Source organism: Sitophilus oryzae, unplaced genomic scaffold (assembly GCF_002938485.1).
Source record: "Sitophilus oryzae breed Bouriz unplaced genomic scaffold, Soryzae_2.0 scaffold_179_pilon_pilon, whole genome shotgun sequence".
NCBI lineage: Eukaryota > Metazoa > Arthropoda > Insecta > Coleoptera > Curculionidae > Sitophilus > Sitophilus oryzae.
In genome coordinates, this window is record NW_022146501.1 from 528,798 (window position 1) to 553,299 (window position 24,502).

The 24,502-nt window shown below is 32.2% G+C and overlaps 1 protein-coding gene across 1 annotated transcript in view; it reads left to right on the forward strand.

Annotated features, from left to right (window-relative positions):
* Positions 1–24,502, forward strand: part of LOC115882824 — a 131,383-nt gene that overhangs the window by 82,902 nt on the left and 23,979 nt on the right. The window contains 1 exon segment of the mRNA XM_030901070.1: positions 13,085–13,230. Within this exon segment, the coding sequence (XP_030756930.1) occupies positions 13,085–13,230 (146 nt within the window).

Genomic DNA, 24,502 nt, shown 5'->3' on the forward strand with positions numbered 1-24,502 from the left:
TCAAGCAGTTTAAGCAGAATCGTGATTGCTCAGTGGTCATATTTTATGAAACACCCTGCATAAATTTTTAAAAAATCTTAAAATATGTAAAACAACGAAATAAAATATACTAGTTTAAGAGTTTTTCCGAAAAACTCACCGGATTTTAAATAAAAAATATTCTAATATTTGAGTGGTGGTTTCACCCAAAGTTTCACCCCCTTAGAATTCGAGTTTCGAAAAGTCCCTTCTTATCAAACCTCTACACCCTAAAGCCAATCCGTTTTCCAAAAATCAGCTTTTTACGTCAAGCGCTTTACGCAGGATTGTGATTAATCAATGACCAGATTTTGCGAAACACCCTGTATACATTTTTAAAAAATCTTAAAATACGTAAAAACAAAATAAAATATACGCGTTTAAGCGATTTTTCGGAAACTTGACCGTTTTTAAATAAAAAATATTGTAATATTTGAGGGTTGGTTTCACCCCCTTGGAACTGGAATTTCAAAAAATCCTTTTTTATCGAACCTCTACACCCTAGAATCAATCTGTTTGCCAAAATTGAGCTTCTTTCGTTGAGTGGTTTGAGCAGGATCGTGATTAATCAGTTAGTCAGTTACTTAAGGATTCTATATACCGTGCTGGCAACTATTACTCTTGGGTCGGTATTTACATGGTTTGAATTCGTAACAATAGCCCGACCACTGTCGAAAACCAACTCAATTCCACTTATTTTTACCAAAAATGCAAGTGTTTGCTAACTTGCACTTAAAAATTTTCAAGCTATAGGGAAAATTACAACGACTCGTTAATAAAGCAACAAATAAAGTATCACGAGACGTAATTAAATCGTGAAGCTGAACGCATGATGTACACCTTTCCCTAGAACTTTAAGTACTGACAGACATACTGATTGGATCGACCGGTCAACTGCGACAAATCTACTATATCCCCTTCCACGTCTCTTAGCAATGTGCACAGTTTCTCGATTCATTTCATACGTTTGGCAACGTGTTAACTGTTCTCTCTTTGTTCAGGACATTATAAACGCCAACCAAACCTCGACCCAAGACTAACCTTTGCCAGCCCTTAGTATTAGTATAGATAATTATAAGTCATGTTTCATTGTTATATTTCCAAAAGAATTAAACCAGAATTTAAGTCCATTAATTGACTTTCGCAAAAACTGCCCGTCCTGAAATGAAACAGGATTTTTACGGCAATTTATTATAGGCGCTTCTTCGAGTTGATGTCCTGCCCTTAAAAAGAAGGGTTTCAGATGGGGTTTCATTAAGGCCGGTGCAAAAAATTAACGGGTTTTGTTGGAAAATAAAAACGAAATATACTTTGTTGCCGTAACGAAATATAGTATTAAGAGCTTCAAATAAATTAAGATACTTAATTCACGACCATTTGGTTTTTAGCAGTGGTAGAGACCACAAAATCGTAATTTCGTTTTAATTTTGTGTTGTTTTGTGACTGCTTGTTAATAAAGTATTGAAACGAACTTGGTTTTACAATGGCATACACGAATATAATGCAAATATAATTTACTTTTAAAAGATCGCGCACACTATACCTGCACGGACCGGCACGGACCAGACAGTAAAATCTACTGGTGAAGGTGACCGTTTTATTTAATAGAGTAGAGCACACTAGACCAGTACCAGCACGTACCGCCACAAGCCATGACCGTCAAAACAGGTCGTGTCGGTCAGGGACAAATATGACCGGCAATATTTGTGCCTGGTCGTGCTGGTCCGACCTAACCGGCGAACCAGCACACCTCCACAAACATGCAAATATTGAAGGGCTTGTCAGTATTTCGAGTACGCTAGCTGGCTCAAGTCGCATGATGTAGGTTAGATTTCGTTTATTTTTGTTCGAACCTTTAAATCGTTTTAATTATTAATATGAATGAAGAAAAGCTTATTTTACTGGTACAAAAGTATCCAAAGCTGTGCGATACGAGCCAAGCATTTTATATATAGAGACCAAGAAAGAAAAGATGCAATATGGGAGTTGATAGCAAAAAAAAATAATTAAATTTGATTTGTGACATTCGAAAATATTGGAAAAACTTTTCTTGGAATCTTTTTAATTCAGGAAACAAATGATGAAATTCGCAATATTGCTTTCTCTTTTGATTTATAGGGTGAAACCAAAATCTTCTTTTTTTCTTAGCTTCCTTCTCTTCCTCCTCTTCTTCACACAACATGGCTAAAATAATAATTTCTTCCTCTGAACTATTTGAGTATGGGCAACGTTGGCACGAAGTGAAGCAGAATTAAAGTTTAATCGCAGTGTAAAATTTTAAGTTTTTTAGTGTTCCTAGTTGAAGAAAATTAGAAAAAATTGTACTGAAGCTGTGGTTGGTTCCTTGTGAAACATCGTTGAAATATTAGTATTTTAATAAAGCACGCTTTTAGATGTTTCAAAAAACTTTTAATAAGAGTAACTTTAACTCAACATATATGTTTCGGCTTGTTAGGCCTTTTTCAAGAGTTTTTTAAGAACTAATCGTCTAACTACACTGTAACTATATATATATATTTACTATGGGGGTGGGTTCAGAGAGTTTACAATAGGGGTAATAAAAATGTGTTTAGAAATCCTTGTTGGTCGTTAACATTATTTTCGTTTTTAACAGATTTTAGTATTTCTAACTGTTCAATGTAATTTAAGCGTCTACCTTTTGTTTCTCTGTGTAGTAACTTAATTGAGTTTTCATTAATTTTGTGATTATTTACTATACAATGAGTTGCAAGACCAGAACTATGCTGGAGATTATTAATAGACTTTACATGTTCTTTAATCCTTATATCTAAATTTCTACCTGTTTGGCCTATGTACACGGCATCACAATCATTGCAATCCACCCTATATACACCCGACTTATTTTTGTCTTTATTATTTAATAAAATTTGACCTAAATTTCTTTTATTTACGTTAATAGTTTTACATCCTATTTTATTGAGATTATTTGAAATTTTGTTAGTTAAATTAGGAATGTAGTTTAAAGTCGATAATTGTTATTGTCTTTAGAATTAGCGGAATAAAATTTTTCATTAATATTTTCTTTTGTTTCTCTTTAGCATATTATCAATAAGGGAACACTTATATCCATTGTTGACGGCGATTTGTTTAATAATATTTAACTCTTTTTTAAAATTCTCTGGGCTCAGTGGAAACATTACTAATCTATGAATTAAACTATGAAAGGGTGACATTTTGATTTGCCAGGATTGGTGTGATTGACTATGTATTACAGTGTCTGTGGTAGTGGGTTTTCTGTAAATATCAAATTGTAATCTATTAGACTGTTTTATAATTGTAACATCAAGAAAAAATTTTTTCTTGATGTTACAATTATAAATAGATTACAATTTGAGCCCATTACAATTTGAGCCCTTCCACTGAGCCCAGAGAATTTTAAAAAAGAGTTAAATATTATTAAACAAATCGCCGTCAACAATGGATATAAGTGTTCCCTTATTGATAATATGCTAAAGAGAAAACAAAAGAAAATATTAATGAAAAATTTTTATTCCGCTAATTCTAAAGACAATAACAATTATCGACTTTTAAACTACATTCTAATTTAACTAACAAAATTTCAAATAATCTCAATAAAATAGGATGTAAAACTATTAACGTAAATAAAAGAAATTTAGGTCAAATTTTATTAAATAATAAAAACAAAACTAATGTCAAAAATAAGTCGGGTGTATATAGGGTGGATTGCAATGATTGTGATGCCGTGTACATAGGCCAAACAAGTAGAAATTTAGATATAAGGATTAAAGAACATGTAAAGTCTATTAATAATCTCCAGCATAGTTCTGGTCTTGCAACTCATTGTATAGTAAATAATCACAAAATTAATGAAAACTCAATTAAGTTACTACACAGAGAAACAAAAGGTAGACGCTTAAATTACATTGAACAGTTAGAAATACTAAAATCTGTTAAAAACGAAAAATAATGTTAACGACCAACAAGGATTTCTAAACACATTTTTATTACCCCTATTGTAAACTCTCTGAACCCACCCCCCATAGTAAATATATATATATATAGTTACAGTGTAGTTAGACGATTAGTTCTTAAAAACTCTTGAAAAAGGCCTAACAAGCCGAAACATATATGTTGAGTTAAAGTTACTCTTATTAAAAGTTTTTTGAAACATCTAAAAGCGTGCTTTATTAAAATACTAATAGAAAAAATTGTCGAAGATAGTCTACAAAAGTAAGCCTTTAACCCTTAAATATAAAAGTGCTTATCTATAACCGTCAAATATCCTTAAAAGTAAAATTTTTGTATAAAAAGCCACGCCGCGTTCAATACCTTTTGGACTTTGAACCATCACACGTCCATTATAATAATACATATTTGACCCAGTTTTTGGACTACAGCGGCTCGACGTTGCCAAGTGCAAAAAACATTCTTTTTGACTAGGATATATCCTGATATTTTCTTAAATAATGGTTGATACGGTAATGTTCAAACAATTCGAAGAGATAAAATTCTTGATACAAAACAGCAAACAAGAGCTAAGAGAAGATATTAAATCAGTCAGAGAAGATTTAGCGATACAAACAGAAACTTTAAAAGAGAACATTACTGTATTAGAAAGTAAACTCAACGACTTGGAAAGCAGGGTTCAAATAATAGAAAAACTAGCTAGAAAGAATAATCTAATAATCTTTGGCCTACGGAACAATCGAAATTTAAAAGACATTGAGCTAGCTGCCTGGGTAATAGAGCAATTAAAAACTCTTTTAGGAATAGATGTATATTTAAGTGACATAAATAATATATATTATCTAGGTAACGACTCAAACAAGCCTTTGCGTATAGAACTTAACACATATTTAAAAAAAGTTTTAATACTCAAAAACGCTTATAAATTGAAGGGTAAACAGATTTTTATAAACCACGATCTTTCCAAAAAAGAGAGAGTGGTGAATAAAGTATTGAATGAGAACTTAAAAGAGGCTAAGAAGAAAGGTTTGAGAGCGTACGTAAAGAAAGAAACCCTTATAATCGGCAACGAGAGTTTTAGCTACGAACAGCTAGTGGAGAGAGGGCATAAAGAAAACGACTCAGACAACGAAGTATTTACTGACGTTCCATCAAGACCTTCCTTGAGTGCCCCGGGTACACCTGTATTCGATCTACCAGTTCAATCTAGTGGTATCGAGCGCAACAAGCTAGAATCAAACCATCCCTTATCCAGGCCAAACAATACAATTGAATTCACCGTTGTTTCAAGGACATCCAGTGCGGAAGCGCGAAGGGGTTCAAATAGTAATACAGCATCTCTACAATCATCCAGTAAGGTACAAAGACCGGCAACTAGGAGCCACCCGAAACCTTAGTATAGTAATCAGAAGATCCATCTAGTGAAAAAAATGACAAATGTGCGTGAGGAGGTAACATTCTAGTTAAAGATATCTGGTGTTAGAAGTGTGTTTTAGTGATAAAAATGGACTCATACATAAGAGATTTTCAAGTTAAGGATATAGAGACAGAAACAATTAGTGATTTTAATAATTTTAGATCTAGATACTCAATTAATCTAAAAAACGACTTTAAATGTATACATTGTAATATTAGCAGTTTAGGTAAAAATTTTGATAATTTTAGAATATTTTTGGACACGCTCAGCCTAGAATTTGACGTAATTATTCTTACAGGAAACTTATAAACAATATGATATTTCTAATAGTCCATTCCAAATAAAAAATTATGACCTAATTTATAATGAAGGTCAATTGAATAAAAATGACGGAGTTGTTGTTTATATAAAATCGGAATTTAATTATAAACATTCTATAGTTTCTTTAGGTAATACAAAGATATTAGAATTAATTATTAAATATAAAAACATTGAAAATATTTGTATACTACTCATTTTCAATACTTCTATGTTGCACGCTCTAGTAGTTGAGCCTTGACAACTGTACTTTCGAAACTCTCGCTTATGTTGCTGGTCTGTGGCGGTAAAGTGTGCGATGTCATGCAGGATGCAGGTTTGTGCTGTGCTGGTCCGTACTGGTCCGTGTAGGTATAGTGTGCGCGATCTTTAAGTTGTTTATTCTGTTATTTTCTTTAATACAATTTTCATGCATTTATTGCTGTATTTTGTAATGTAGTGATATTATAACATAAAGAAAAAAAATCAAAAGAAAAATGTACGCCCCGTGCGTTTGTTTTTAAGTGAATCTCCATAAAGCAATCTTTCCCTCTAATTCATCATTTGTAGGGGATATGAAAGTGCTCGGGCTGTTTCCGAAATTAAATCAAGTTCTGTCTTTGATATCCGGTTTGTCACCCCACTGTTTTGATCTTCAACAAGAAATTTCTCATTTTGAACATAAGAAGTATGTTTCTTCTAATATGACATTATTAAAAGTGTTCATTACATCATTAATTAGTTTCCTTTATAATTAGTTTCCTTTATAATGACATCTAAGAAAATTATTATTTCTTTTTTTAACGGAATATTAACATTCATTTGTGATTAAAGTCTGTGCAACCAGTCAGAAAAGATTTAATTATAAGATACAATTTACCTGTGAAATTTATAATGGACCCCCTTGTTGGGCAGAAAATACTAAAAGAAGTTGATAATATACTAGGATCTTTTAAAAAGCGATATAAACACTAATTTATCACAATACACCAAAACACTTTACTTTTCCACTGGACGGGGGTTTCGCTAACCATGTTAGCATCATCAGCAGATGATTAAAACTCTAGAAACTATAAAAAAAACTAATTTTATCTAGCTATCGATATTTTCTATTTGGGAAAGCAGAGAACAGGAGTAACATAATCCCGTCCTATGAAGGACCTGCACAAGCTGGTGCAGTGCATAGGGATAGGCAACTTGATTTAGATAAAGAAAGGGTGTCAAAAATAGAGTATCTAACTATGGTGGGTAATTCTACAGATAAAAATTAAACAAAAAGTTCCTATGAACATATGCTCTAAAATGGTTCCCGAAGAACTTACAGTCCTCGAAAGGTTAAATTAAAATAATGTATTTTGTTTATTTTTAAGAACATTGTTTTTTTCCAAAAAATGTCTATACAACCCAAGCAGCATTTGGACGTCAGGACAACGTTGTGTCACGCGACCAAACGTCGGTGCGCAACGTCGGCACAACCTCGTGCCAACCCTAGTCTGCACTAGTTTGGAGAATAATTTTTGGGTCGAAACGACGTTGGATGCCGACGTCGGTACAAACTGCAACGTTGTTTAAAATCCTAATTCACAGAAATACAAAACTATAATAATATGTTTTATCCTAAATTGGGATAATTATAGTAAAAATATTATTTTTATGATTTAGTTAGAGACATATGCCAGATGGCAGTAAAGGAAAACAAAACAAAAGTATTTAAGTGTGGAGGATGTTTGAAGATCATTAACAAACACTTTAACCGACTCTGTAACTCGTTACCCAAGGCAAAAAAGTTAAACGCAAACAACTTTATTGATAAATGTATTGTTTCTACTTTGAAAAATACTAATGGGCCTTAAAATTAAAAAAGTTTTAAAAAATTTCTTGAATTTTTTTTAGTAAAATGAGAATAATTTATTCGCAGTCGAAAAAATTGTTTCCGCGTGTTGTTTAGGGTCAAATATTTCAAGTTAATGTAATCAAAAAGCAGGAATTGCTATTTTAGGAACGAAACATTTTCTTATTCAACAACATGGCGGCTTTCACTTTGTTGTTTTGGAGATTAAGATGGAGTAGTTCGAGTAGTCGCATACTGGACTAATAAAGTCGCAGTTCAGCCTTAACAGGTAGTATACTAGTCGCAAGATTGCCTATTTTAGTCATCCTAGAGTCTAGCTTGTACCGCCCTCCATATTCTAGATAAACGAGGGAGTGGATAAAGTATCGATAATATGTCGATATATATTTAAATTTAGTTTTATATGTGCCTTTCTTACGTCCCATTTTAATTAAGTTTTTTTTATAAAAACAAAAATAGCACTGAACGGTCTGACTGAACAGAACAATGAAGTGAAAATTTAAGGTTTAAGGTTATGGTTCAATACAGTTGCAAAAAAGTAGTCGCTCGACGTCCTACCAACGAAAGAATAAGGAAATCTAAACAACGTTGGAATTAGTAAAACAGACGACGTTTGCATAACGTTGGAATAGGTCCTGAAAGTGACGTCAGAAAACTCTTTATTGCCCAACATTGTAACTACGTTGTCCGCGCGAATCACCTAAAAATCACTTAAGCAAAAAAAGGTTACAAGACAACGTTTATTCGACGTCGCAGAAGCTTTTACTTTGTTGTAGAACTAGTTCAACGTCGGCACAACGTCACAACAACGTTTACATTTATTTTAATACCCAAGGTACGGAGCTAACTATTTTTTGTAACTAATCCAACGTTGTGTTTAGTAAACATGTGGTCGCAAGTCGTGAAAATGCTACTTGGGAAATGTGGCCACATACCCGCTTTAACCGACCCCTGAGAGCGACCCGAACAGTACAGCGTAATAGACTTTTAATCCAAACTGAAACTACTAAGTTTGATACTCTATTTTTTTGACACCCTGTAGAGTATAATTCAGGTATCTTTATAAATAACTCGTTCTACTTTTAGGTAGAATATAAATATTTATTTTATTAAATATTTACCATTGCAAAATTTGTAAATCTCAGACAGAGAAATAATAATAAAAGAAGAATCTTAGAAATACAAACATATGGAAAGTATTAACTTCTCCTAACCGGTGAGGACCACACAAACAAACTGAGCAGAGAATAAAACGTATATAACGTGGTCTTATTAAGGATAAACGCGGACCAAGGAAACCAGAAGAGCGGAGAAGGATGAAGGAAGAAAGACGTTGGGGCTTTCAACATACGAAATCTGCTTTTCGACATTGTGTTTGGGTTTTCTTTGGCAGTCCGACGGGAACCGTCACTAAATGGGAAGGATCGGGAGGACGGATCAAAAGAGCTTTATTCGGTTCAATGAAACATCAACGATATTAGAAAGTAGAGTTTATTATAAACCGGAATATTTGCCTGTTTAAACATTCCATTTCAGTGAGGATAGTATTATTGTAGTTTTAAGCAAATTAAATGATTTTAAAACTTCGAAAATTTAATATGTAGTTATTTTTTATACAAGACGATAAAATACCATTTTATAGTAGTTACGTTTTAAAAAATATTCAAAAATTATTATTTCAAGGAATTTATTACGAGTAGAAAAATATTGTGCTGGGTTGGCGTTGGTTTCTATGTAATTTGACAAATAAATAAAGCTGTCTCTTTAGTTGTCAGTTTTGAGTCAATATTTTTTAATTCTCTTTCGTGTCAATTGCTGATTGAGTTAGAGCCAGAAATGGCTCAAAACGAGATAAGTAAATTACCAACAGATATTCAGGCTGAGGTGACACACGCCATATCCAAACTACTTCCCTTTAAATCCCAAATAACTTTCAGAAATTTTCAGAAATGGAAGCAATTAAAAAACGTGAGAGAAGAAATAAAGTTTTTAACCTATCCTCGCTGTTAAAGTATCATTTAATCTACTTCTTCTTTCAGTACCTATCCTCTATGGATGTTGGCAATCATGTTGGTCCACATAATCCTATTGACAGCCGCCCTGATTAGATGTACGGTCGTCATTCCTGTCCACTATCTAATATTTTTCATCCATGATGTTCGTCGGCGTCCCTGACCTCTTCTACTATCTATTTTGCCCTGCGGTATCAGTTGGATAAGTTGTTATTTATCATTACACATCACATGCCCAAGGTAAGGTATTTCTAGTTCCTTTTGCATTCTCTGGATCACGGTGTTGTTTGTGACATGGTAAGCGTATGAGATCCTGAGCATGCGGCGATAGCACCACATTTCAAAGGCTTCCAAGCGTCTAGATGTAGCATCTGTCAGGGTCCAAGCTTCCACTCCATATAGGAGCGTGGACAATACGTAGCACCTTAGCACCTGTGTTCTTATAGCAATATTCAGGTGCATATTGCATAGGATTTTTCTAAGACGGTTAAAACGGTTCTGGCTTTTTCTATGCGGCATCTGATCTCTCGTGAGTGATCCCATTCCTTGTTCAAGCTGCAGCCCAAATACATGAATGTATCTGCTGTTTCTAAGGTTTCGTTATTCGCCCTACACTGGTGGTACTGCGCCTCATAATTTTTACTAACTACTAGAATTTTGGTCTTCTTGCAGTTAAGCCTCATACCATACATATCACATGCCTCTACTACTCGGTCTATAATTTCTGCAATCCTCAGCACTATCTGCTATGAGAACTGTATCGTCCGCGTACCTTAAATTATTGATGGTTTCTCCATTGATCTTTATTCCTTCTTCTGTTTCACTGAGCGCTTGTTTAAACAGTTTTATTTAGTCTACCTTTGCGGTTAAAGTATTATTTTATCTACTATTTTTGATAGATATAAGGCAATTTTAACAGTTGCTACGAAAAAAAATATTTTTTTAAATTATGATATCCAATGATTTTAATATAAATATTTTATAGCTAATTAGACTATATTTTCTTTATTCGTTATTATATAGAAGTGTGATCTGAAATATGAAATTAATTTAAACATATTCAAATATGCAATGTTTGATAAATTAAATTAAAAAGACACTAACGAAATACATATTTTATATCCAATATACAGGTATATAGAGAGAGAGATATCGTATGTGGAAAACAATATATATATATATACATATACAGGGTTGTTCACCACATACGACACGGAGTATTGTGGCTAAACGATGATATTTTTACAAATTGTAAGTTTGGGGTTCGTTGAAGGACTATTAGAGCTACAATTTAAAAATATTTTTACAAGATACAGAGTGTCTCAAATAAATAAAAAATATTAAAGTTGTATTTTTTTAAATGGAACACCCTGTATATTATTACATTTTTAGTTTCTACGATTAAAATAAAGGTAAATTTGATTAAGGTTTATTATACTTAAACTTTACCGTTTTTGAAATATTTTCAATTTTGTGAAATTGTAGTCAAAATTTTAAAGCTTCATTTCTCCAAGGGTATCAATGTTTTTAATACTAAATATTTAATGAAGTTTATTTATTGATCAGTTATTGTGTTGCAATAATAAAAATAATAGTACCTTATACACAGTGTCTAAAAATTTATTTTAAATAATTATTAGCTTCAAACGGCAATAACTTCTTTAATTTAAATGGAATGCCCTATATATTTTAGGAGAATCAGATGCACAATTAAATTGTCTATCAAATTGTATTATACCATTTTTTACCTATCCCTTCAAGTTTTCGTAGAAAATGCATTTTCTTCTAAATTAGACCTCATTTATCAATATATCTATGGAATATTGACATTTTAGATTGTTTTTAAAGCAACAAATGTACAAAATGTACAGACTAGTAATATTATCGTTTTTAGCAAAACGATAATATTACTAGCCCATTTGTATGCAAAAAGAAAACTATTTAAATCTTTATAAAAGGGTATACCATTAATTAAATATAACACCATTATTTCCGCCCATATACTAATTAATGACATACTTAATTGTGTTCGCTAATAAATTATTATAAATAAATGTGGATTTTTGAGTCAGAAATCAATATAATAATAAGTTATCAAATTAAAGCCTTTGTTGTTATAAATAAGCATTTATTAAAAAATGAAATATCATTTTTAAGATGTTACTTTTTATCACACTGTCTAATGCCCATACAAAATTCAGTTTTTTAGTATTTGGAGCAATTATTATTAATCAACGCAAACAGTCAGTTAATGTAGTTTGAATACTGGAATCATATTAATTGATCCTCTTTAACAAATATTTAAACAGTTTTTTTTTATTTTTCAATGAAATAAACGAATTATATCGACAATATTAGTATCTGTACTCTTTAAAAATTTGGTACATCTTTAAAAATAATCTAAAATGTCAATAGTCCATGGGTATATTGATAAATAAGTTCTAAATTACAAGAAAATGCATTTTCTACGGAAACTTAAACAGATAGGTAAAAAATGGTATAATATAATTTGATAGACAATTAAATTGTGCATCTGATTCTCGTAAAATATACAGTCTATTTAAATTAAACAAGTTATTACCGTTTGAAGCTAATAATTATTTAAAATAAATTTTTAGACACTCTGTATAAGGTAGTATTATTTTTATTATTGCAACACAATAACTGATCAGTAAATAAACCAGTAAATATTTAGTATTAAAAACTTTGATACCCTTGGAGAAATGAAGCCTTAAAATTTTTACTGCAATTTCACAAAATTGAAAATATTTCAAAAACGGAAAGGTTTAAGTATAATAAACCTTAATCAAATTTACCTTTATTTTAATCGTAGAAACTAAAAATGTAATAATATACAGGGTGTTCCATTTAAAAAAATACAACTTTGATATTTTTTACTTATTTGGAACACTCTGTATCTTGTAAAATTATTTTTAAATTGTACCTCTAATAGTCCTTAACGAACCCAAAACTTAAGCAATTTGTAAAAATTGAATCGTTTAGCTACAATATTCAAAAGTGTATGTCGTATGTGGTGAAGATTATGATCTGAAATATAAGATTAATTTAAATATTATCCTATGTAGCAAAATGTTTCAGATATTAAAAAAAGACACTAACGAAATACATATTTTATATCAAAATATATAAGATAGTAAAATATTATCATATGTAGCAAAATGTTTCAGACATAAAACTTTACACAATATATGCGTATATGAGCGACATTTTCTATACCTATGTTAAAATACATTGTAACATTTATAGCGTGCAACATCCTTTAAAATTTTATGTGTACCATGTTCCCTTAATTAAGGGTGTTGGAGTTTAAGTTGGTTAATTTTATATTTATTCCATATATAGCATTTTTATAAATTTTTGGTATTTATCTAGTACACTTCTTTCTATGTCAAATTACAGTGTTAAAAAGTGTTAAAAACAATACTTAGAGTGTAATTTAGTTCAGCTTACAATGTAATTTGACATAGAAAGTGTTAACTTACCGTAATTTTAGTTTATAACGTTTTTTTTTAATTTTAGCCAGAGCGGGTTTACTTGTATGTCCTTCTACAGAAGAGATGGCCATGTTGCCGAACTGCAGCTGGGACTCCAAGCTAAAAGACCCGAAGATGCATGTACGCCCTCTTATTTTAACAGAACCAACGTACCCTACGTCACGTTAGTCAGTAAGTATGGCATATTTATTGTTTTTCTTAAAAATATTATACGGATAAGAATCTTATAATAGTAGTATTTATAATGGTCGGCATTTAAAACGTGTTGCTTGAGCGTAAAAGGCAAGTTATCATAGAAATAGTAAATTGTTTTATTTGGAGTAAAAATGATACTTTTGTGGCGAGGTTGTAGGTTTGACAGGCAAGGCACAAAAAGTCATACAGGCAAGGCACAAAAAGTCATACAGGCAAGGCACAAAAAGTCATACAGGCAAGGCACAAAAAGTCATACAGGCAAGGCACAAAAAGTCATACAGGCAAGGCACAAAAAGTCATACAGGCAAGGCACAAAAAGTCATACAGGCAAGGCACAAAAAGTCATACAGGCAAGGCACAAAAAGTCATACAGGCAAGGCACAAAAAGTCATTTTTACTCCTAATAGAACATGTGCTATTATTTTAACAGAACAAATCATTTTTTAAGTCATTACAGACGTTTCAAGTAACCTGATAGTTATTAATGATACAAGTTTGGTACGAACATCATAATGAAACGCGTGTAACGTTATATTAAGGCGGGTTCTCACTTGTCAGTTTCGCTGACGCAGTCTGACTGATTCATTATCAATGAAAAATAAAAAACAACGATTGTATTCACACGTTTTATGTTTTGCTACATTCAGTATTCAGTTGGTCCAAACATTCTAATGTGGTGATTTCGTATAGACATGAAAATGGTTAAAACAAAATTGAAACCAGGTGTTCGCGAAGTTTGTTTACAATTAGCAAATGAATTACAGAATATTCTGGTGAATCAGAAAAGAAAAAAAAAACGTCGTAGGTGGTCAGGTCCTGGATATTGCGAAGAAATAAACGGGGTGCTATAGTGAAACTATATTAAAAGAATTAATTAACTTAACTTGTAAACTGCACAAATCACGAAAATGTAGTTCTCACGCTTCAGTTTCTATTCATTATTCGATAATGATCAGTCAAAATGAAAAAAAGTAGAACTGGTTTTCACTTTAACTGAAAGTACGACTGTACTGATCATTTAACATGAAAATGTGTCCTGACGTTCATTGTTTATTCAGTATCACTGAATCAGTCAGACTGCGTCAGCGAAACTGACAAGTGAGAACCCGTCTTTAGTTACACAAGTTATTATACAGGGTGTTTCAAAACAAATGCGAAAAACTTTAGGGGGTGATTCCTTGTTCAAAATAAAGGGTAGTTTGCTTTATAAACGTTGGGTCAAAAGTCAACCATTAGGGAGATATCGCGGTACAAAGATGGCGGAAAAATGTTTTTATTTTTTATCTTGAAAACGAAAAGAGATAGACTAATGAAATTTTATGAAAGCATTACTGTTATGAATACACACTTTCTGGTAATTTTTTCACATTTTTAAAATGAGTGGAAGGGGTTGAAATAAACTACCCCTATCATTCTTGTTAACAAAATTTAAAGAAAAATCTTATCAAACTGCAAAAAAATTAATTTGGATAGTTTAGTTTGTTTAGAAACTTTTTTACCTCTTGTGTTTTTTTGATAAAACTCACCGATTGGAAATTAAAAAATAAAATGTAAAGCATTACATGTCAGGATAAAAAACATTTTTAGATTAAGAATCTAGTGATAATAACGATAATAATAATCATCTAGATAATAACGTATTGCAGTAGAGTAATGTCAAATAAAATAATATTAGGAACATCCTAAAAAGTAACAGCGGCCGACTAGATTTTTTCCTAAAAAAATTACAGCAGCCCACCAGATTCTTTATCAGAAAATGTTTTTTGTCCTGGCATGTAATGCTTTACATTTTATTTTTTAATTTCAAAACGGTGAGTTTTATCAAAAAAATACAAGAGATAAAAAAGTTTCTAAACAAGCTAAACTATCCAAATTAATTTTTTTGTATGTGTTTGATAAGATTTTTCTTTAAATTTCGTTAACAAGAATGATAGGGGTAGTTTATTTCAACCCCTTCCACTCATTTTAAAAAAGTGAAAAAATTACCAGAAAGTGTGTTTTCGTAACAGTAATGCTTCCATAAAATTTTATTAGTCTATCTCTTTTCGTTTTCAAGATAAAATAAAACATTATTTTTCCGCCATCTTTGTACCGCGATATCGTTGACTTTGACCAACATGAGCAAACTATCGCTTTGAACGAAGTCGCAATGCATTTATTCGAAAACTTACCGATAGTTACACAAGTTTCATTAAAAAGTTCGTATCGAACGTGTATCAATCAAAATTTAATCTACGATGCGACACAAGGGACGATCCAAAGAGATTTGATTTAATTTAAAATATCAGAGATATTCAAAATTAAAATTAAAATTCAAAATTATCAGGTGCCCATATTAGTGGACGCCGTGGTAACCGTGCTTGTTGATTGTTTCCATTTTGACTTTGACAACTCAATTATTGATGTTCAATTTTGTGTTAAACGTTCAGTTTTAGCAAAAAGCAAAAAATAATATTAATATGGGTGATTCTGATTCTGAAAGTGTACCTTCAGATATTGAAGGCATTGCGCAAAACGTTGTCGATTCCCTACTTTCCGAAAAATCAAGACAAACGTACGAGCAAGCCTATGTAAAACTTGAAGATTGGTGTAAAGGGAAAGGAATCTAGAATAGTAGTAATGAAAAGGTTCTCCTGGCATATTTTCAACATCTTTCAAAACAGGAAGGCTTCATCACTTTGGGTATATTATTCCATGCTACGTTCAGTTATATCAGTGAGGAAAAATACAGATATTAGTAAGTATGTCCATTTAATTGCATTTCTAAAAAGAAAATCGGAAAGATTTCGGTCAAAAAAATCGAGAATTTTAAGAAAAGAAGACATAACTCGTTTTTTGTTGGAAGCCGATGATAAAACTTATTTCCTGACAAAAGTTTCATTGATATTGGGACTTACGGGAATCTGCCGGCGTATCGAGTTGACAAATCTGCAGCTGCAAAATGTTAAAGATGAAGAAATGTTAAGACAATGCATTCATGTCGTTATTCCATTTACGAAAACAAAGATATCACGAGATTTTTTATAACGAAAAGGAATGTTGAAGGAATTAAATATGGTAGAAATGGTGCGAAGATCCAAGAAAGCTTTCATAATAGCACTAGTGCTATTATGAAAGCCATAATGACATCCAAATGTCAATGTTAAATGTGTCATAATGACATTGTCGTAGATTAAAATATTTAAAAATAATACCATGTAAATAATAATTATTATTATTTGAGTTTTTACACTTTTATACGTAGGCGTAAAAGTGCTTTACTTTTTTGCATAGGCATTAAAATGACTTTTTTATATTGTCAATCACGTCGCAAAAGTTAATACTAGTTAATTAAGCTATCATTAATCAACTCACAATAAATGTAGTATATATTTATATTTTATTTTTTGATAATTGAGGTAAAACCTTACAATTCATACATTTAATGTTTTTTGTGGTGCCCGGTGGTGTATGTGCATGGTGGCGTAGAGATACAGCTCTCGTCTACCAATCTAAAGGTTGTAGGTTCGAATCCTACAGCCGGCATTTCATCAGCTAACTATTTTTATTAAAATAAAAATAGTTTAGGTACCTAGGTCGACTCAGCCTTAAATGAGTACTTGAGGTTCACAATCCTGAGGTAATAATAGGCGGTTGAAGCCTAGTACTAGCCACATTACCTTCCTTTTACCTTGTAAGCTGCACCTTGCTACTCCCAAAGCGTTAAACGCTATATACGGGAGCTATTATTATTATTATTTATATAATGTTTTTTACACCTATTTTTTTACTATTTTTGGAAATCCTGCAGGAAAAAATTCTTGAATATTGATAAAAAATATTTTTATTTTATAAATAAACGTTGTTACGCAGTACAAAAAGTACGACAATATCAAATTCACAAACTCTATCTTTTTGAAAATAAAATACAAACAATAAAACCTATATGTTATACCAAATACGAAAATCATTATATTGTTGCTATACGTACAGCTCAGTGGTTACAATGGGTATAAAATATTTTCAATTTTGTCGATATATAGCGGCGAAACGCTAGAACAAATCGAATATTTTAATAAACTTTTGTTTCCGATAATTCAACGTTTAAATTGTTTTGATAATTACATAAAAATAAATGCTTTTGTAAATAGGTTAAAGTTTAAAAGCATTTTATAATAAATTTATTTTCTAAATTGGGAATAAAAAATCAAAAGGAAGAGAAGAAATGTTGATTATTAAAAAATGTATATACCTCTGTGGCAGATTCATCTGAAAAAAAAACCTACAGAATAAAATAGTTATTTTTTGTAAACACTGCTGCTTAATCCAACGGAGACTAATCTAGCAGTGGTTTACTATTAAACAAATTTGCCAAACGGACAAAAAAATGCTTAACGTTTTGGAAAGTATATCTCTCCGTCGTCGGAAGCAAAAAAGAACACTAAGAACAAAGAAAAAAATATATTTAAAATATCTAAATGCAGCTATTCGAGAACATTTTAGTTTTTTTAACAGCTACGTCTACGAAAGCTGTTGACGTTCTGTTAAAATGACATTATGTCAAGTTAAACTTCAAAATTTACAATTACTACCTGATAACAATTACTTAATAAGGTAAAACCAAAAAGCTTCAAACTTTCTGTATGATTATTTTTAATTTTCACGTATGTTATGTTTATGTTCTTTAAAATCAAAGAAGCGATTGTCATACATTACTAACATCTACAGATCCATGAGTAGTATTACTAATATCTACAGATCCATAGATTGTATTAAAAAAGTGTAAAATCGCTTAATTTTGGGGCTTACTTAACCGGGTCTCACAATGCAAATTCACCTCAAATATCCATTTAGTTGGCCATTGGCAAGCACTCTCTCATTGTACATGCAAATAACAAAACAAACATTTTCTGATCTGGATAAAATTGATAGTTCAATAGTAAGTCTCACCCGGGGTACTCCCCCCCCTAGCCACTGACATCACTGACATTCTTATTCAATATATCCCATTCCATATCTCCAATCTAATTCAAATATTATTCGGATCTATTGGTTAAGAATCTTCAACAACTAGCTAGTGTCACCTGAAATAGTATAGGGGCTTCCCCGGACGCAAATCTGCCGCTAAACAGATTCGCATCCCAATCGAATAGGATAATTGGGGTACCTCACTACCCTCACTACCCCAACGCCGCATCGTGTCAATCGAGAAGACAAGGGAGACCTCAAACTCTCAAGACCAACCTCGAAGGCAAGACGCCACAAGAGGTTTTCTTCTCAATGGTCAAACGATTCGTTGCCTTACAGTCGACTTGCAACCAGGGAGGAATGGTCAAAAGACCCGTTGCCTTACAGTCAAACGACATTTACTTTTATTGTCAAAAGACTCGCAACCCCCAAATGTCAGCTCTGTGACAAAACACAACACAACAGCCGGCCGGCCCGTACACTACTGACCCGCCGCGCCGCCGCACAGTGCTTCGTCCCATGGACAAAAATCAAAAAATAAGTTAAAATTTACTAATATCTGAATATATCATTTTATACTTATAGCAATGATAGCAATGTTCAACCATCCTGTATATTATTTTTCATAAACAGCGTTTTTGTTAGCAAATATTTTCACTAAAAATAAATTTTGCGATCATTATCTCATCAGTGAAAAGAATAACATTCATAATAGTTCTGTATATTATGGAGTTAAACGGGTACGTACTTAATTGAAAGCCACTATGGATATTGTTAAACAAGGTATGTACTTTAAATTTATTTCTAAACAAGTTCGTGATTGTTTAGTTTTTTATTTATTTTTAAGATGATTCTTAAATGGGTATAAAAATTTTACGTTTTCAAACTTCAAAAAAACATTAAAAAAACATATCAAAACATATCGTATTTATTGAATATTTTTTTGTTGCCATTATTCATACACTTTAATTTTTTGTATAGTTCACCTGCGTCTGCTTGCGATGAACTTTATTTTTTATAATACTTTTCAGATGGAGTAGAAATTACAGTTGAGGGTTGGAACCTTTGGTGTTAAACAGCAAAATAAAAACACTAAATCACCACAATGCTAACATGGTTAGCATACACTTTTTAATTTTTTGTAAAAGTTCAAGTGTTTCTGCTTGTATTGTGAACTTTTAGTGTTTATAATACTTTTCAGATGGAGTAAGATTGATAAGCAATGCCGATCTGGCTAATACTTGGCTTGATCATAAGGACAAGAACTCAAAATTATTAGTATTTCAAAAAATATGTTCTTATTAGATATTGATGAACCTTCCAGTCAAATGAGACACCACTTGTGCCTGAAAAAGTCCACTATGTTGGAGCGAAACGTCGAATAAAAAAAGTGTCCATCTTTCAGTTTATTATAAAATCTCATACCCAAGAAAAGGAAAAAATAATATATGCATATGGTCTATTAAAGAGGTAACTATTAACATCCGAACCCCTCATACCGACAAAATGAACAGTAACAACGCGAAAAAGTAACATATTAGAAAATGATGTACAGAAATATCTTATATGTGAGGATACTTCATCTACCTGTGATTTAGATACTATAAATTTAGAAGATTCTGTCAGCAGTGATTCTCCTGAATCAGAGTAGTTACGATCTATGCATTTTGTTGTCCTAAAGTAAATTTATAGCATCTTAATTTTTTTTTTAATTAAATATAACATTAATGTTTCTTTTTCATAAAAGAAAAACATTTTTATCTTATATTAGGCTTATATTGTAGGAATCATGTTCTAATGTTATTTCAATTCTTTTTTATCACCGGAATTTATTTAATACTTACACCGTTTTCATACTATAACTTATTATTTGCTTAGATGGAACACAGCTCTAACATTATTATTATTTATAAGATTTTTTTTTCATAAACGTGGGACTAAGAACATCATCATTTAGTACAATGAGAGTACTCATCATTTGTGTCAAATAAACCTAGTTTGAATAAATTCAATAAAAGAGAGAACTGAACAATAAAAGAGAAGTTTTGGATTTTTGTCCTATAGAGCCATATGTTCGAAGCACTGTGCGCCGGCAAGCTAAGCCTCCTCTTACATCACAATTTTACCTGGTCACAAATATTTACATCGCTTGCCAATGAATCATACTATTTTTTCTAATCGACTTTCAAATAGAGTGTTTTACATTACTAGATAAATAAATAGAGAGTTTCCGAAGGAATGCATATTCTTTATTAGAATAGTGAATGAATAAAAGCATTATTATAACAAACTTATTTTCCAAGTTTTACAAAAGCCTCTTTTATTTTTCTTTTAGAGGCTATCGCTTCTTTCATTATAATTTTTCTTCTTCTTCTTCCTTCTTTATACTAGGCGAATCGCCTGTTTGGTTTCGTCGTCTCTACCGGTCAGACTAACAAGTTGTCGCTCCATCGTTTTCGTGGACGTCCTGAGCTTCTGCGACCTAGCGGTGATTTGTCGCGTGCAACTCTCACTATCCTTCTCTTGTCCATTCTGCTGATATGATCGTTCCATTCTTCCTTTCTGCTGAGTGCCCACTCATTTACATTTTCCACCTTGCACGCTCTTCTTATGCTTTCATTTCTCTTCCTGTCCAGAAGCGTCTTTCCAGCTATTCTGCGTAGTACTCTCATTTCGGTTGTTTCTAGTAGTTGTTTAGTTTTCGCTGTATCAGGTCGAGTTTCTGCAGTGTATGTCATTATTGGTCGTAGCGTTGCCTTGTAAATTCTCGCTTTAGTCTCCACCTCAATGTTTTTATTTCGCCATATTGTATCATTTAGGCATCCTGCTATTCTGGTTACCTTCGTTGTCCGTTCTCGCACCTCCGCTTCTACATCACCATATCCTGAGATTTCTATGCCTAGATACTTAAACTTCATCTCTTGCTGAATAACATTGCCCTCGACTTCCAGTTTGCATCTTAGTGGTACTTTTAATGTCGTCATGCATTTAGTTTTCTGAGTCGATATTATCATAATAAGTGATTTGGCAGTGCAATTAAATCGATGTAATAAGCGCTGTAGATCGTTCTCATTTTCAGCTACCAATACGGCGTCGTCGGCATAGTATAGAATAGTAAATTCCTGGTCGCCCATACTGTATCCCTTCAGTAAACGTACATTTCCTACTACTTCGTCCATAATGATATTGAAAAGAAGAGGGCTCAGGGAGTCACCTTGTCGGATACCACAGCCTGCATTTATTGGTTTGGTCAGGACCCCGTTAATTTTAGCTTGAATTTGGTTCGCTTCATATATGTTTTGTATGGTTTTAACGAGGTTGTGTGGGATTTGCCTATTGTAAAGAAGATGTACAACGTCTCTTAGCTGCACACGGTCGAACGCTTTTTCTAAATCAATAAAACACATATACGCTGGTTTGTTATATTCGATTGATTTTTCTGTTATCTGTCTTATGACAAAAACCACGTCTGTGCATGATCTGCCCGATCTGAAACCTTGCTGTTCATCTGCTAAGCATGTTAAGTCGTTAATTTTGGTTGTTATCACTTTTGTCGTAAGTTTTAGTGTGGTGCTTAGAAGATTTATGCCTCTATTGTTTGAGGGCAGCTTCCTATCTCCTGTTTTAAACGTCAAGATAGTGGTGCTGGTTCGCCATTCATCAGGTATCCTGTGTTGGTAAAGAATTTTTTGAATCAGGGATGTTAGCTGCTGTATGAGACTTTGGCCGCCATATTTAAGTAATTCGTTTGGGATATCATCTTGCCCCGGGCTCTTTTTATTCTTTAGCTTTCGAAGGGATGTAATTATATCGGCTGCTATTATAATTTTGGCGTTGTTAAAATTTATTCTGTACCCTGTGTCCCATAAATGCTCACAAATCTTAGATTTGTGAAAGTCGCCCTTTCTTAAATAATATTTATGTTCTTTAATTCGGACATTTAAGAAACATCTAAACCCTTAAATGTTCGAATTAAAGAACATATTTTTTGAATAGCTGTGATAATTGTTTTTTTTTTCTGGAAAAACTTGTCATGTTGCATCACGAATGTGTTTTACAGATTATCTCTTCTCTTTTGTTTAATCGACATTTCTGGCACGTAGATTTACCCTTTGTTTTCTTTTTGTTTATTTTTAAATCGTCTCTACGCGAACGATAATCAACTTAAAATATAGCCGTAGTTCTTCTTTGACAGCCATTCGTTATAATTGCACGCGATCGACTTGTCAGTCAGTCCAAGTTTCATTTTAACGATTCCTTTACTAGAAGTGAGCGAATTCTATTACGAGCTGTCCTTCAATTCGTTTCAAAATAAAGGAAAACTTGATTTAGTCATCATTATTCTGTAAAAAAATGTGAACAAAATATAATTATGATGTATTCCTATTAAAACTCTCCAAATTTTGGTACTTTTTATCAAAGAATATTATAGTCAGAATTATCTTTGATTTTATGTAAAAAATTGTGTGTTCACTGTGTGCGCATTAGGATTCAGAACCGGGAAATTCCGGTACCGAAAGTACCGGGAATTCCCGGTTCCTTTGAGACATCATCTTTGAATTCCCAGTTCTTTCGGTACTTTCGGGACTCGGTAATAATAATTAAAAACATATTTTTTGTTACGTGTGAAAGACTTTTGATACTCTCTAGCGGTCGAAATGAAACTCTTATAAATAAGTAGTAATATGCTATCTCTTACTGATCTTACTTCTGTAGTTATTTTGAAGTTTCTATAATTTTTATAGCAATTATTGAAGTTTAAATATGTTATTGTATTATTTAATATAATATTGCTGAATGTATAAGTTATATTTTGTTGTGTTATGTTTTTATAGGTATTTGCATCTTTAATTGAAAATCTACTTTTGAGCACCCATCCATCCCTTGCTTGTTAATTGACGAACTCCACAATCGTTGAACGAAAAATTTTATTATGTCTATGGAAACTCTAATTAATACTCCCAATTAGGGTTCAGATTTCTTTGGCCATCACAGAACCGGGCCGCGATTTTACTAAATATATACTATTACAGCATAAGACACGCCCCCAAATACGTCATTGTAAAATATAATCTAGCTCAGCACATTCCTCCAAAATCTAAACGTTTGCAGCACAACAACGTGGCTGAGTCACACAAATCGGTTGAAATGGAATAAATTGAATTTTAATAGATACTCTTTTAATTGGAGCTATATCTAATATCTACAAAATAAACCAGCGCAAAGCAACACACAGCAACATCTAATGAATTTTGGAATTAGGAAGATTAGACATGATATTAAGGGACAGGTTGGGTGTTTTCTTTTTCTGGAAGGGCGCCCACTTTGGGCGCCCTTTATCTTTCTTTTACTGCGTGCTGTAGGCTGGACTTTTATTAATTTTGTTTTTCGTTTGATACACTGCTTGCTAGCTAGGAACGAATCCAACTGACTACCTGTGTTAATTGCTCTTAGGCTTCCAACAAAATTTTTTATTAACTCTATATTACAACTCTCATGTTTTGTTAAATCTGCAATACGGCTAAACTCCCTTTTCAGACTTTCCACTACATTTTTATGTTCTTCGCTACCTAAAACAAAAAATATTAAGCAAGTAACAATATTATAACTTTTAAATTATCTTACAAGGTTTACTTTCAATATTTTCAACATCAGTTATAGAATCCGATTGGGTTTGATTACTTGGCGTTTAAAGTGGTATTGCATTCCCCAAATGCAACCGAAAAATTTTTTGATAGCATCTTGGTGAACATGCTAAGGGGCAACTTTGCTCCAATTTAACTATCTTCGTATCTATTACGGTTTCCGAGATACCAATGATCGTGCTTCGAATTTGTAGCACCCTGTATAATAATATAATTAAATTTTGATTTATTGTTTTGCGAAAAATATAGAAAAACTAGAATTTAACAGGTATTATAAATAACAAGTATTCTGTTTGTGTCAGAGATCTTTTATAAATGAAAATGACGGTTGCAAAAACGTCTACCGAAGATCTATAATCCCTATAGTAAAAACCGTCTCTCTCTCGAAACTTTGTCTTTGCCTTCCCTTGTTATCTTAATCGCGCACTTAGAGTAATTAGAGAGAAGGAATCTAGGAAAAATGAGAGAACATCGAGCACTGACAATTGACGAAAGGAGAAAGACCAATTAAGAACGCTATCTCTCACAAAATGTACAGTTTTCTCGGAATTCTCCGAATTCTAAACAATGATCTAGAAGCGTAAACGAATGACACCTAATGTTGTGAAAGATCTCCAGCGGATATTAGTTTTAATTTAACAGAAAATTCTCATTAA